Source organism: Manis javanica, chromosome 15, assembly GCF_040802235.1.
Source record: "Manis javanica isolate MJ-LG chromosome 15, MJ_LKY, whole genome shotgun sequence".
Classification (NCBI taxonomy): Eukaryota; Metazoa; Chordata; class Mammalia; order Pholidota; family Manidae; genus Manis; species Manis javanica.
Window position 1 is genome coordinate 25,704,224 of NC_133170.1, and position 13,478 is coordinate 25,717,701.

At 52.0% G+C, this 13,478-nt stretch overlaps 1 protein-coding gene across 3 annotated transcripts in view; it reads right to left on the reverse strand.

The window, feature by feature from the left end:
* Positions 1 to 6,141, reverse strand: part of CD4 (CD4 molecule) — a 28,914-nt gene extending 22,773 nt beyond the window's left edge. Inside the window, exons 1-3 of one of the 3 annotated variants that reach the window (XM_017670757.3) lie at positions 6,030 to 6,141; positions 314 to 418; positions 29 to 193 (exon numbers count right to left, since the gene is read on the reverse strand). In XM_017670757.3, the coding sequence (XP_017526246.1) occupies positions 29 to 193; positions 314 to 362 (214 nt within the window). In that variant the 5' untranslated portion in view covers positions 363 to 418; positions 6,030 to 6,141. The remainder of the gene's footprint in view (positions 1 to 28; positions 194 to 313; positions 419 to 6,029) is intronic. The other 2 variants (XM_017670758.3, XM_017670756.3) reach the window with 2 other exon arrangements.
* Between the last annotated feature and the right edge of the window lie 7,337 nt (positions 6,142 to 13,478).

Below are 13,478 nucleotides of genomic sequence, written 5' to 3' on the forward strand. Positions count from 1 at the left end.
CCCTGGACAGGGAACTGGGCTACCTTACCTGTAACCCAGAAGGAGCCCTGACTTCCCAGAATCTTGACCTGGGAAGGGTGTTTCCAGTGGAAGGGCATGATCTTCTTTCGGGAAGCTTTGCAGGGCAGCTCCACGATGTCCCCTGCCTTGGCCAGCACCACTTCTTTTCCCTGAGTGATGGCTGGGAGCACCGCTAAGTGCAAAAGAAGGGGGTCAGGCCTCCAGGCTGTCCCAGCCCCATCCCTGGCCTTTGCATTTCCCAATCAGCCCCTCCCAGGCCATCTGCACCTGGACCCCAAGTCTGAGCACTCACCTAGTTGCAGCACCAGGAACAGGTGCCTAAACAAGGTTCGCCTGTTCATTGTGGCCTTGCTGAGGCAGGCAGGGACCTGAGCCTTCCCCCAAGAAAGGGCAGGGCCTGAGGAAGATATTAACCATTAGTCAGAAGGCATTGACTGGGCCTGGGGCATACATACAAGGATGATATACAATCTCTCCCTTATGACCTGTACTGCCAGGCCAGGGACCCAGACGTACAGACACCCACAGGCAGGTGCTGCACCACGCTGTGTCCAGGCCAAGGCTGGGTTTTCTGCCAGGTGGAATCAGAAAAGAATTCATGGGGAAGGTGGTAAACTGGTGGGGATCGAGACCAGGGATCCAGGCCAGGTCAGGATGGTCCTTGAATGCCAAGCTGGGAGGCTAGGACCTGACCCTGATACTAGGGGTAAAGGCTTTTATGTTGGCCATGCTTTGATTTGCAAAAGGGATCCCTTCAGCTGCCTCATGGAAGATGGTTGGAGGAAGCCAATCAAAGGAGGCAGGACTGTGACAATCGTGGTGAGAGAAAAGGAGGCCTGAATTCAGAGAATAGCTGTGGGGATGTGGGAAAGGAGACTGACCTAAGGAACAGTTGTGTGGTTTCCTAGGACTCAGGGCCTGATGCAATGTAAGGGGTGAGAGAGAGGAAGAGCAGAGGGCAATTCTCTGCTCACTATCATACCAACCCCATGAGCCTCTGAGGGGGATAAGAAAAAGGCACTGTTTCAGAGTTAGACGAAAGAGTGGTTTCTGTGAGCCTTGGGGAGGCAGTTGCAGGAAGGCTCAGGATGGACCTAGGGGGTCAGGCAGCCTTAGGTTAGAGCAGAGGGTTCTCCAAGTGTGGTCCTGAAACAGCAGCAGCATAGTCACCTGGGAACTTATTAGAAATGCAGATTCTCAGGCCCACCCTAGACCTGCTGAATTCAGAAACTAGAGGTGAGACCACCCGTCTGTGTCTTCATACCTTGGGTTACTGAGCTTGCTCAGATTTGAAAACCATGCAATCAGATGCAAAGGAAAGGGCAGGGGCATCCCAGCAGGGAGGGCTGGGAGGCCAGAGGCAGTGCGGGAAGTAGCTGGAGATGCCAGGAGGAAGGCAAAGGCGCTGGGGGCTGTGCTTCTTGGCAGGCAGGTTAGTGAGTTAAGGCTTTGCTCTGCAGGTGACTGGGAGCCACTGCTGATTTTGCAGCAGAGAGGTGACATGGTCTATGTAAAGTTTAAGGAAGCTTGACATGGTAAATGGGGACCAGAAGACTTGGAGGGAGTAGAAACCTGAGGAAGGCCACCCCACAGTGTCTTGGAGGGAGGTTGAACAGGGCTCAAGTGTCTAAACTCCAGACCCAGACTATGTGGGCCTCAGAGAGGTACTGCCTTGGGAGGGATGTCAGCACAGACCTAGTCCAGAGCTTGGCAACAGGAGATCCTGCATCCAGACTTAGTTTTCTCTCCCCTAAGCCCAGTCTTTCTTTCCCCTAGAGGCCACCTTTGCTGTCTGAGCTCTGCAGCCATCTGCTCACTCTGAACTCCCGTGACCCCATGTTGACACCGTCTTGGGCATGTCTACTTTAGGGTACAATGATTTGGGTTCCCACCTCTCCCCCACCAGCTTGATCTCCTCCAGGATGGAGAGGGTGGTCTAGCCAGCTGTCACCACTGCAGACCTGGCACCAGCAGGAGCATAGAGTAGGGACCCAGAATATGTTTGATAAACTTAAACCAAATTGAATTGACCAGAGGAGGGGAAATCACTGATTTCTTCTCTCTGTACTCAACATATTAATTTTGTTTCTAAAAATGGGTCATGTAAGTGTCAGCACACAGCCGAAACTGGCCTGGAGGAGCCAAGGCATGCCAATCCATGCTGCCCATCTTATGCTCTCTCCCCAACCAGCCACTCTCCAACCTCTCTGCCCTGCTTTCCGCAGGAGGCTGGCATGGACAGACCACACCTCCAGGTGCCCTTGCTGGAGGCAGCTACTCACTGGGGTTGGCCAATGGAAGCACCTACAAGAGATGAGCAGGGGTAGAGGAGAGGTTGGGTATTTGTCCTTCCTTTGTCCCTTCTCTGGGCATGTGTTCTGGCAATGGTTTATTTCCCCCTCTCTCTTGCCAACCACAGCTCCTGTCAGGTGGCCCCTTAGCCATAGCTCAAGCCTCAATGGCTTCCAGAAACACCATCTCGGCCCTGGCCCCTCAGGCCTCTGCCTGCTGTTTCTAGTGTCTGCGTGCCTCAAAGGGCTGGCTGGTTCGCTGTCCACACCTCTGAGATAACCCCTTTTCTGCAGTCTCTTTAACCACTTGAGGCGGGTTCTGCTTGCTGCTGGGCACTGATCCATGACAGGGATGGAATGCTATCATGGGTGTTGGGAGCTTGGTCCTCCTTTAGGAAAGACAAAAAAGAAAGTTCCCTGCAGTCACCCATCTGCCTGGAAGAAGAGTTACCTGGGGCCTAACACAGGGTAGGGGCTTGGCACAATTTTTGTAACCAGGGAAATAGGAAGAGAAGAGGTAAGGAAGGAGGTTTCCAGGAAAAGAGGAGGGTGGTTGCTGTGGGGGTTGCTGTGCTCAGCTGGGACATGAAAGCATTGAGGGAAGGCTTCACTGAGAGTGGGGTAGGTGCGCCCTTACAGCTGAGAGGGGTCTCCACAGGCTCCTTCCCAGGCTCGCTGGGTCGTTGGTGTGCAGACTAAGGGAGTCTTCATAGGGGATACCCCTTCCCCGGGTTCCAAATACAGCTTAGATGCCTGAGGAAGCCTAGGGACATTCTTGACCCTTCCGCTGTGCGGTTGTCTTTTCTTCCTCACTCATGGTCCTGCGGTCTGTGCGTGGGCCGCCTCCCCACCTCCAGCTTCCAGCACTGCCCCGCTCAGCTCAGCAGAGCAGACTCCCAGCTTCCAGCTGCTGCGTGCTTTGGTGACTTGGGCTTCCTCTGCCGCCCCAGAGAGCTGGCCTTTGATCCCCACATCATCAGCCTCCCCCAGCGGCAGCGGTGCTACGCCCCAGTACAGTAGCATCCTGTGTACTACAGCTGCCTGGGGAGGCTGGGAGGGCTCTCTGGTCCCGCAAGGTCCTGGCGCTTCTCTCCTCTCTCCTCCCACTCTCTCTGCTCACATCTGTGTGTTTCTGCATGTCTGCTTCCCCATGCTGGTAACTCACTCTTCAACTCCCTGCGTCTGTCTCTCTTTCTCTGTGCCTCACATGCCAGGAGGCAATCCTGGCTCTCCTGCTCCTGGTCTGCCCGTGGTGTTCTTGCCTCTCCTCCATTTTCATCGCTCCCCTCTCCAACTGCCACTGAGCTCTGGTCCTTTCTTGCCTGTAAGCAGGTGTCCAGGCCTCTGGCAGGAAGGAAGGCTTTCAACAAGCCTTACATCAGGGAGCCTGCCGAGCACAGCCTGGAGCCAGGGATGGCTGCAAGGCAGATGGCCGCGGGTGGACTGAGGGGCAGGACAGACCCCCTCAAGCACACAGAGGAGCCGGAGGAGGGCGCCGGGAGGGAGGAGGAGACCCAGAGCAGCTCATTAAAGCAACAGCTACCTTCACGCCTCCAGGGTCACAGAGAAAGCCCAAGGCAGTACAGACAAGGGAGAGGCGGAGGGAAAGAGCTGAAGGGCAAGGCACGCACAGAGCGTGGCCCCGAAGACAGACCAGGACGACCACGAGGGTGTGAGACCGAAAGGGCACACCCTGCACGCCCTCAGAGCCCCTGAGGATCTGGCTGCTCACCCTGGCCCGGAGGTGGGATGAGGAGTGAGGCTGGGGAGAGGAAGAGGGCACAGCCCCACCGCAGCAACAATCTGTGGTCCCGTAGGCACTTTTATCTTCCCCCAGAGCCCCCGTCAGCCCCCCAAAGCCCCGCCGTGGGATGTGACCCCCACCACACGCACAGCCTCTCCGCCGCTCACTGGCTTCATGTAAACTTCCTAGAGACCATGACTGCTCTCAGGGACCCTTGTGGTTCCGTGGCTACAACCTCTAACATCCTCTCCTTTGCCCCAGACGCCCATGTCAGGGGAGCCTGGCCCCCCTTTCCCTGTCCCCTGAAAAATGCAAAACAGAGCTCAACCTTGGGGCCTCACAAACCCAGGCCTCCATCTGCTCCCCCGACCCCACACCTGCCCTCATCAGAGTTACTCCATTCAACAAACTGAGAGTTCAAAATGCCCAGGGCCCCCGGCCTACCCAGCTGCACGGGTGGCTACACCACCAGGATGGCCAGGGTCCGGTCTGGGTGCTACGAGGCTGCTGCCTGGCACAGCAGGTGGGGGGAGTTTTTATTTCATGAGAGACCTCCTAACCATAGGTGTCTCGGGTTGGAAGAGGGAAATCATTTCATGGGTTATCTCTGGCCTGTCCTCTGGGAGCTCTTCCACCTGAGGTTAAGAGGGCAGCCATTTTGTACAAGCACAAGAAATTATTGTCAAAACATGAAATGCAGTGATCTCCCCACCCAGTCCTACTCTGAGCCTTGCTCCCTAAAAATCAGCCTCACAAGAGCAAGACATTCAGGAAAAACTGTCCCACCCAAAGCGAAATCTGCATTAGCAGCAGACACAGGGCCTTTCTATGTTGAGGAATCTGGCTGTACAGAGGAGGCCGCTTTCCCAGAACTTGTGTAGAAGGGAAGGCCCGGGCCTGGGAACAGAGCTGCGAGGACTCGGAGGTCTTAGAGGAGAAGGACCAGGGTGTGGAGGCAGGAGGCGGAGATGTACAGGGCACCCCATCTTGAGCTTTATCATCTTCTGCATCCTCCGCTCGCCCGGGGTGAGCCCAGGGAGGGTCTGCATATCCCTTTCTATGCCCCCAGCCTTTTTTCCAGAGCAGCTGAGACACCTAAAACCAATTCCTTAGAACCAGTTTCTCTAAGGACATGTTGACCTGAATATACATATCTGCCCCTTTCATAGCACTGCATACCTAAGAGCTTGGTTTCCACCCTTTTTGAGAAATTTACCTTTCCCATTTCATTAATCATTTTAAAGCTCATAAATGCTGAAGTGCTTTCAGACATATTGTTCAAAATTCCTAAAAAGGCACAAAAGTAGACAAAAATGTCAAAATACACATAAACAGGAAAGATAGTTAAAGGAGGCTACATCAGTCACCCAACTTAGGAAATGCTGCACACAAGATTTCTGGTGTGACTTTTTGGTTGATTGTGTCATTGGGAAAATTGATAGTGGGAGAATCGCCTTTAGGCCAGATTCTGCTTCTCTTCCCCTTTTTCTTGATTTTACTTTGTTTCTCCTTTCATTCCCTTTTTATAGGCCTCCTTCATCCTTAATATGCATTTATTTTTATATTTCTTTCCCACCTATTCTTTCCTCCTTTTCCCTCCTTTCTCCTCTCACTAGCTTCATCTCCACTGCCCCAAGACTAGTTGCCTCCCACTGCCTTTGTCAGCGTGGCGGGGCCTCGAGCCCCCATTCCTTCTCTGATGCTGCAATCCGAGTCAGCATCCCTCTGAGGAGCACCTTCTGCTCTGGGCACTAGCTGGGGAGAGCAGAGAGAAGTTTGGCATAGTCCCAAGCCACTGGAAGCTTATGCCTCCAGTGGGTGATCGCTGCTCATGAAATGCCAAGGGAAGGTGGCCAGAGCTGTAGCCAGAGAACTGGGAGTCCGGCACATTCCAGCACATTCTGGAACAGCTGTTGCCACATTCTCCTCCCTTCCCCAGACCCTCAGAAAGGAGTGAAGCTGAGTCTACCCACCTTACCTCTGGGCCTGTGTCTTTCTTCCCCTCTGCTTCTGGCACAGATGCTTCTGTGTGAGGGCTGGGAGCTCTGCCACCAGGAGCCCGCGGGACAGAGTGCTTGTGACTTGTGCTTAAATGAAGAGACAGGAAGCCAGATAGGTTCCTCCACACCCTGGGCCTGGGCTGGCCCCCAACGTCACCACCTGAGGCTGGGGTCCCCACCCCTTGCCTCTCAGGGAAGATGTCAAAGTGAAAATGCCTAAGTCAAGGGAAAAAACTTAACCAGAACGGATTGAAGCCCATCGTCACTACAATTTCTTCTTGGGCGACCAAGAAAAGGCGCCCCTGTGCTTTTTCTCAAGCAACGAAGATTGTCTGGATGGCACTGCAGCCTGGTCCTGACTTCTGGGAAAGAAGTGGAGGCATTGAGAGCAGCTGTGGCAAGCCCCAGCAGAGCAGCACCTGGCTCCAGGGCCCTGAGGGCATTTGCTCAGTGGGTGGGCACCAGAGGTGTCTTGGGTGGTCCAGTGTGGCAGAAAGGGCCTGGGCTGAGAGGGAGATATCTAAGACACCCAGACCGACCATCAGCCAGACTCTTTTCCTCTGGGCCTTCATCTCTGGCCAACCCTCAGATATTAGCCCAGGCCTCTCAGGAGCTCCATCTGTCCACTGGACATCTCCACCTGGATGTTCACAGACATACAAATGCAACTCATTAACAACTAAACTTCATTTGCATATGAATACCCTCCAAACCTACTTCTTTTCCACATCTCCCACTCATGAGGGTTTTGCCGTCTACCAGCTGCTCAAGCCGAATAAGCGTGTGTCCTCCCTGACTCCCTCTTTGATCAACCTCTCCCATGTATTTATTTGCCAATTCCTGTGGCTCTAACTTGCTAATAGCCCTGGAGTCTATCCACTGCCTTCTGCCCCATGGCCACCCTTCCAGCCCAAGGGGCCATCACTGTCCTTTGTCTGGGCTACAGCTCCTGCCTCCTCACTGGGTTCCTGGTCTCCCCACTCTTCCTTCAGGCCATCCTCCACACAGCAGCCTGAGGGATCATTTAAATGGGCCCATGTGATCATGCTGTTCCCCTCCTACGAAAAAAGTGGCTAGTTCAGCTTGCAACTCCAACAATTAACACAAGTGTTTTTACTTGAGGCAACCATTGTGCTTCATTAGCAGGAGTACTTTATGCCACTTCTCATTTCATAACACAGTGTACTCAAGGTTTGAGATTTAATAAAATTAATATTTTCTGCTTCATCAAGGGTGTTCTTAAGTGAAACTGGCATTAATTTTTTTCTTTATTTTTTTCTGCAAGAGCCTGACAGTAAAAAATACAATGACACCACTGCCTTGATTTGTGCTAAGGCAGCAGTCCAACCCAGACTGCTTTTGCAACATCATTGCAAAGTCAACATAGTGGCAAAAGCAAAAGACACCCTACTATTTTTATGAAAATAGCTTGATCTCTCAAATCCCCTGAAAGGGTCACAGGGACCCCTGTGGGCCACACTTTGAAAACCACTAATCTAGAAAAAGTGTTTTTCATTCTTTAGATCTTAGCTATCTATCTCTCTGCACAGACCTTTAGTTGGTCCCATATCTGTTTTCTCTTTCTTCCTTAGTAATAGAACTCTCAATTTTTAGCTCAGTTCATGGTGCCCAGGTTGAAGTTATATTTTCCAGCCTCCCTTGCACCTGGATGTGGCCAAAAGACTCAATTTTGGTTAATGGATATACGCAAAAGTGTTAGGTGCAACCTCTAAGAAATGTCCTTACAGGGAGGGTGTGTGTCCTCCTCACGCAAACACACCCTCCCAATTGTTTACAACCAGTCTGCTATTCTCATTTTCACTATCTAGCTGGTTGCAGAAGGCAATTAAGTTTATGACCCCTGATCTAAACCAGTCCTCTCCATTCATCCATATGTTCAAGTGTTAAGTGTCTTCCAAGCCCAAGGCACTCTGCTGGGTGCTGGGGATGTGATGTTAGACACAGTCACTCCCCCAGCCTATGACATAGGCACTAAGCAGTTAATGCCATTACAGTTGGACAAGCTACAAAGGGAGATGCACAGAGGGCTGGGATATCTTATCACAGGGAACCTTATGGCAACTGGGAGATCAAGAAAGTCTTCCCTGGGAAATGTGTATCAGTAAGCACTGGGCTCTGCTGCAAATGAAAGAATCGTCAGCATAATAGAGGCTTACAGGAAACTGACTTTGGTTTCTCTCCTGAAAGAAGTCTGGAGGCAGGTGGCTCAGAGCTGAGGGAGGTGAGGGAGGTGAGGGAGGTGAGGGCCACGCTGAACTCTGCAGCAGGACTTGGTTGTTTCTGTCTTGCTGTTCCACCATCCTCCTCATGTGGCCCCTTCTCATAGTGTTAGAAAGCTACTCAAACTCTCAAACTCCTCAGTAGAAATAAGGCTTCCTTACGGTTCCCTTGTGGTAAATACCATGGGCTTCTTCTGCCTTGGATGCACTTGTCCAATTACGAAATTATTGTTAGGGTCTGTCTTACTTAGTATCTGGCAGGGTGCCTTGGGTCTGGTAGACCTTTAATATTTATTTTGAATACTTTTTTTAAATGTTAAATTTTATTGATATTGATGTTTTACTGTGGTAAAGTGTACACACCCCAAAACTTAACATTTTAACCATTTTTAAGTGTACTGTTCTGTGCCACTAAGTACATTCATATTATTGTGCAACTACCATCAGTATCCACTTCCAGAACTTTCTCATCTCCTCCAGCTGAAACTCTGTACCTGTTAAACACTAACTCCCCATTCCCCTTCCCTACAGCTCCTGGCTACTGAATAATTTTTGGAAGAATGAATGGAGAACTAGAGCAAGGGTCACACACTGAAATGCCTACAGGAGCCTGGGAGGTAATGCAAATGAGAAAAGCAGGCCAGCTGTAAACAATAAGGAGGGGTGGGGACTGAGGTAAACTAGGGGGTACCTGCCTCATATAATGAGGGCAGCCACTAACCACACAGCTCCAGATGGGCCTACAGTAGGGGTTGTACCCGTAAGTGAACTCAGTTCTGTCAAAATTTCAAGAGAAGGTGGAAGAGCAGACATATATTTAATATCTCCTAATTTTAATGTTGGCAACTAATTGTTTATTTTGCTCTAACACTGAATAAACCAAACAAAGCATTCAGTGGACTGGATCTAGCTTAGGGCCCAATGGTTTGCAACCAATGGACCAGATGAACTCTGTGATGCCATCCCACTCTCAGGTCTGTGACCTGCAACTACTATGAAACTGGGTTCCCAGGACCCAGCAGGCCCCGAGAACCTGGTTCTCCTCTGGGGCTTCCAAACAAAAAGGAAAGAGAAGTGAATGTTCGTTTTGAACATTTAGGACTGCTGTATGCTTTATATATGTGGTTGTGTATTTTATTTAGTCCTCCCAACAATGATAGGACATAAATATTACTCTCCAGACCACACAGATGAGGAAACAAGCTCAAAGGGTTTAAGAAAATTGCCAGTGGTCACAGAGCTAGTAGCTGTAACTGGAGGAGCTGGGATTTGAACTTACCTGCTTGGATCTATCACATGGTGGTCTCCCTCCCACACTGCCTGTCCTCTGCATCAAGCAAGGCCCGGTTGATGACTAAGAGGCCTCTCTCATGGTGACTGAGGGGGTAATGGGGCTGACATCTTCACCTGGGGCTTCTGAGGCTTAGCACTGCCATGATCTATAGAGTGATTTTCTGTTTTCAAAGCACTTTCATATACATTAGCACATGCCAGACCTTTTTGGTAGATACTATTATCCTTATTCTACCCAAGAAGAAACTGATGTTAAGGTAATGCCCCATCATTGATAGTAAGCAGGGAGCATGAGGATTTCTAGAAGTTTCCTGGTTCCTGACAGCTATTTTTGCTGCATGTTTTCTATCTCCAGGCTGGAAGAGAGGAGGAGGCCAAGGAGAGAGAAAAAGATGGGAAGCAGAAGGCGGCCAGCATCCTGGGCAGCCAACAGAGCAATTTAGGAGGCCAGGCTGTTTGGGAAACAGTAAGGGCATCCTGTGGAGTAGGGAAGTTAGAAGCCCCAGGTGCACTCTGTGGTGGCCTTCTTAACAGCAACGTCTGCAGCTGTGCAGACACACTCTGCAAAGGGGGTGGAGGCAGGGCTGGAGGTACCGGAGGTGGGGGAAGGGTCACACAGGCTGTTCTCTGGGAAGCAGTCCTAGAGCGCTGACCTGCCTCTTGCCAGTCCCCCAACCCCAGCCACATTCTCCCTCGCTCAATGACCACTTTCTGGAACTCTGAGAAGATGGTTCCGGGGCCTACTATGCCACATGGGAGGTTTCAGCAGGCAAATTTCAGAGCCCAGCCTGGCCTCAGCCAGCTGGCACCTGCAGCCCCTTGGAGAAACTGTCAGCCACAAGTGGGACAGGTGGAAGCCATCCCCACCATGACCCCATTCCTTCAAAGGGTGAGCTCCACCTTGGGGCAGCCCTGCCAGAACACCTACGCCCCTTGCTCACCTCCCTGTGGGAGGGCTAGTGGAGGGGTGCAGGCTTGAACCCTAATACCTCTGCCTGGTGGGAGAGATGGGGCAAGAAACTTTCTGGGCCCTTCTGGCCCCATAGCTATGAGAAGAACAGGTCAGGGGTGGGGACATACTGGCAAATGTGACCATAGGTCTGAATGAGCACATAATGGCCTCTAGCCTAACATAGGTGACTTGACAAGGCCCTGGCTCTCATTTGGCTCCCAGCACTTCTGAAGTGGGCGATGGAGGAGACTGCCAGGTCCATGGCAGGGCTGGCAGTGGAGGTGCTCTGAGATGCCCCTTCTGTGCTCTTGGACTATCTCTGTCTCTCAGGAGCTCTTCCCCCTGTAATAGCGGGCCTCTGAGATGGCCTCCAGAGGTTTCTCCCTCCTTCAATTCAAACCCTTATGTTGTCCCGTCCCAAACTGTATCAGCCTTGGTCTCTGTGACCAGTCGAATAGGGCAGAAGTCATGGTATGTCACTCTCCAGACTGGGTTCTAATAGCCTTTGTCTAGCTACCCTTTCCCTCTGGGGAAAGCCAATTGCTAAGTCATGAACGGCCCTAGGAAGAGGCTTTGTAGGGAGGAACTAAAACCTCTGGCCTGCAGCCAGCTGAAGGAGCCTTTCTGGAAGCAGATGCTCCAGCTCAGCCATTCCTTCAGACGACTCCGGCCCTGGCCCACATCCAGGCAGCGACCTCACTGGAGACCCTGCACCAGAAACTCAGCTGAGCTGCTCCTGGATTCCTGCCCATGTGAGATAACGTTTATTGTTTTAAATTACCAAGTTTTAGGGTGACTTATTATGTGGCAGTAAGTAACTAATATACCTTCCTTCCTTCTTAACAAGGACCTAAGATAATGTCACCCCCAAGCCCTACTGAAGGTTTCTGAGCTCCCTGTGTCCTTCATTCCCTTCCCCTCCAGGATCCCAGCAGGACACTGGTTTGCAGTTAAACTTGGAGATGCGAGACGAATTAGCCTAGCTCCCTGGAAGGCCCTAAGAGGACATGAAAAGGACCTGAGGTTATCCTGCTGGCTGGAGAGTGGGGCTTTAGGGGTAGGAGTAGGACTGTGTCACCCTTGAGAAGCAGGCCCAGACAGAAGGGGGTGAATTAATAAAAGGAACACCATAGGCCTGATCTTCATGCTCCCTCTTCCTTCCACCCTTTTCTCTTCTCTTTCATAGTGGGTGAAGGAAGAAGGTATCTCTTCATTCGGCCTCTGTCCCTCCCATCCCCTTGTGCAGGAGCTCGGGGAAGTCCCTGAATAGATACCAGGGAACCCTCAGTAACTACTCTCATAAACCCAGAGGGCATAGGATGTTATTACCCAGTAGAAAGGAACTTTGCCACCCACAGAACTTTCCAGGAAACCCCTGCCCCATTAAAACGTGGGGCTTTCATTGTGGAGAGCAGGGTCATGAGGCAGAGCTGGGGAGTCTTCTCCCAGGAGTCCCCAGCCCACAGCAAAGGGTGGGAATGATGCTTTGGAGGCTTCTCACGGGAACCTCGGGACTTTACCTTACAGCATGGGGTCTCTGGCAAGCACTACTGTCTCTTTCTGTGCCACTGCCTCTCTACCTGCAACAGGGCAAGGGCCACCATCATCCGAAGGCTCAGAACCTCACATTGCCTTAAATGGCTCCTTATTCAGGCTTCAGAGGGTGCCCCTCCCCCTAAGGCTCTGCACAGATCAAAGGTGTCCTTCTGTTTCACGTCTCTGGCCGTTGTGTCTCCATAGGGACAGGTCTTCAACCTCATGGTTTGTGTCTTTGTGTCACTGTGCACATGGTGTACAGGCTCAAGGAGACACCAGTACGGCATTGGCCACAGCAAATGTATATGCCACCATGTGGCTCCTGCAGGCTCCCTCCCACTCTCTTCCAACACTTTATTTCCAGGTTACAGTTCCTTGATAGAGCTGCCTGGGGCCTGCACATACTGCCAGGGCAAGGGGGCTGCAGGCCTGTGGTCCTCTATGACACTATTGTCATGACCAGGGCAGGCCTGCTTCCTCCTGCACAGCTGGATAGACAAATGCATCACATGCATGGAGCACACAGTTTCCAAAGTCCTTTTATCATCTGATAGTCACAACTCGTTTTGGTGGGTTATTATCATAATCCCACTTAACAGTGAGGAAACCGAGGCTCAGGGAGGTTAGTGCTGGTCATGTCAGCACAGCTGGATTCAGAAGCTGGGTGTCCTGACTCCCAGAGCTTCTCCCAAAGCTCTGGCAACAGCCAGCTGTTGTGGTGTTCTCCCCACACGGGGCCTTTGAACACAGCCCTCCCCTTTGTCAGACTGGGACCATAACCTTTGCAGGGCCAGGGCTCTGTGTCCTGAAGCAGATATTGTTTAGTCCCTCTCCTGGAGGGTATCCAGAGCAGGTGTGAGACCATAGAGAATGCACCCCACAAAGGCGGTGCCTGCACTAAAGGCTGGGTGCCTGCCTCCTGTTCTGCAGTTACTCTCAGGCCTGCCCCAGCCGGCTTGGTGACCTCGGTGGTGTGACACACAGTACCACTGGGTGGCAGTGTGTTCTCATGTCTGGGACGAGACAGGTCACTAGGAGCTGAGGAACGTCAGGATGGGATGGAGATGGGCGGTACTTAGCTGGCTGCCCAGAAAGGCTGCAGGACCTATCTCGTGGAGGCCTGGCATGGCAGGGCTCGTGTGTGTGTGTGTGTGTGTGTGTATCTGAGTGGGAAGACAGAGGAGAGGCTGTGAAAGTAAGGGGTGAAGGCTTTCAGCAGCTTCAGAAAAGCGACTTCCCAGGAGAGAGAGCAAGAGAGAGACCAAGGAAGAGGCACCCAGAGGCCAGGAACAGAGAGGGGAGAAGAACGCCTGGCTGGGAAAGTAGGTCGGAAGCCTGGGGGCCGGAGAAGGGAGCCTCCGGAGGCTGGGGAGAAACAAGAACCTTCTCTGGACAAGAAAA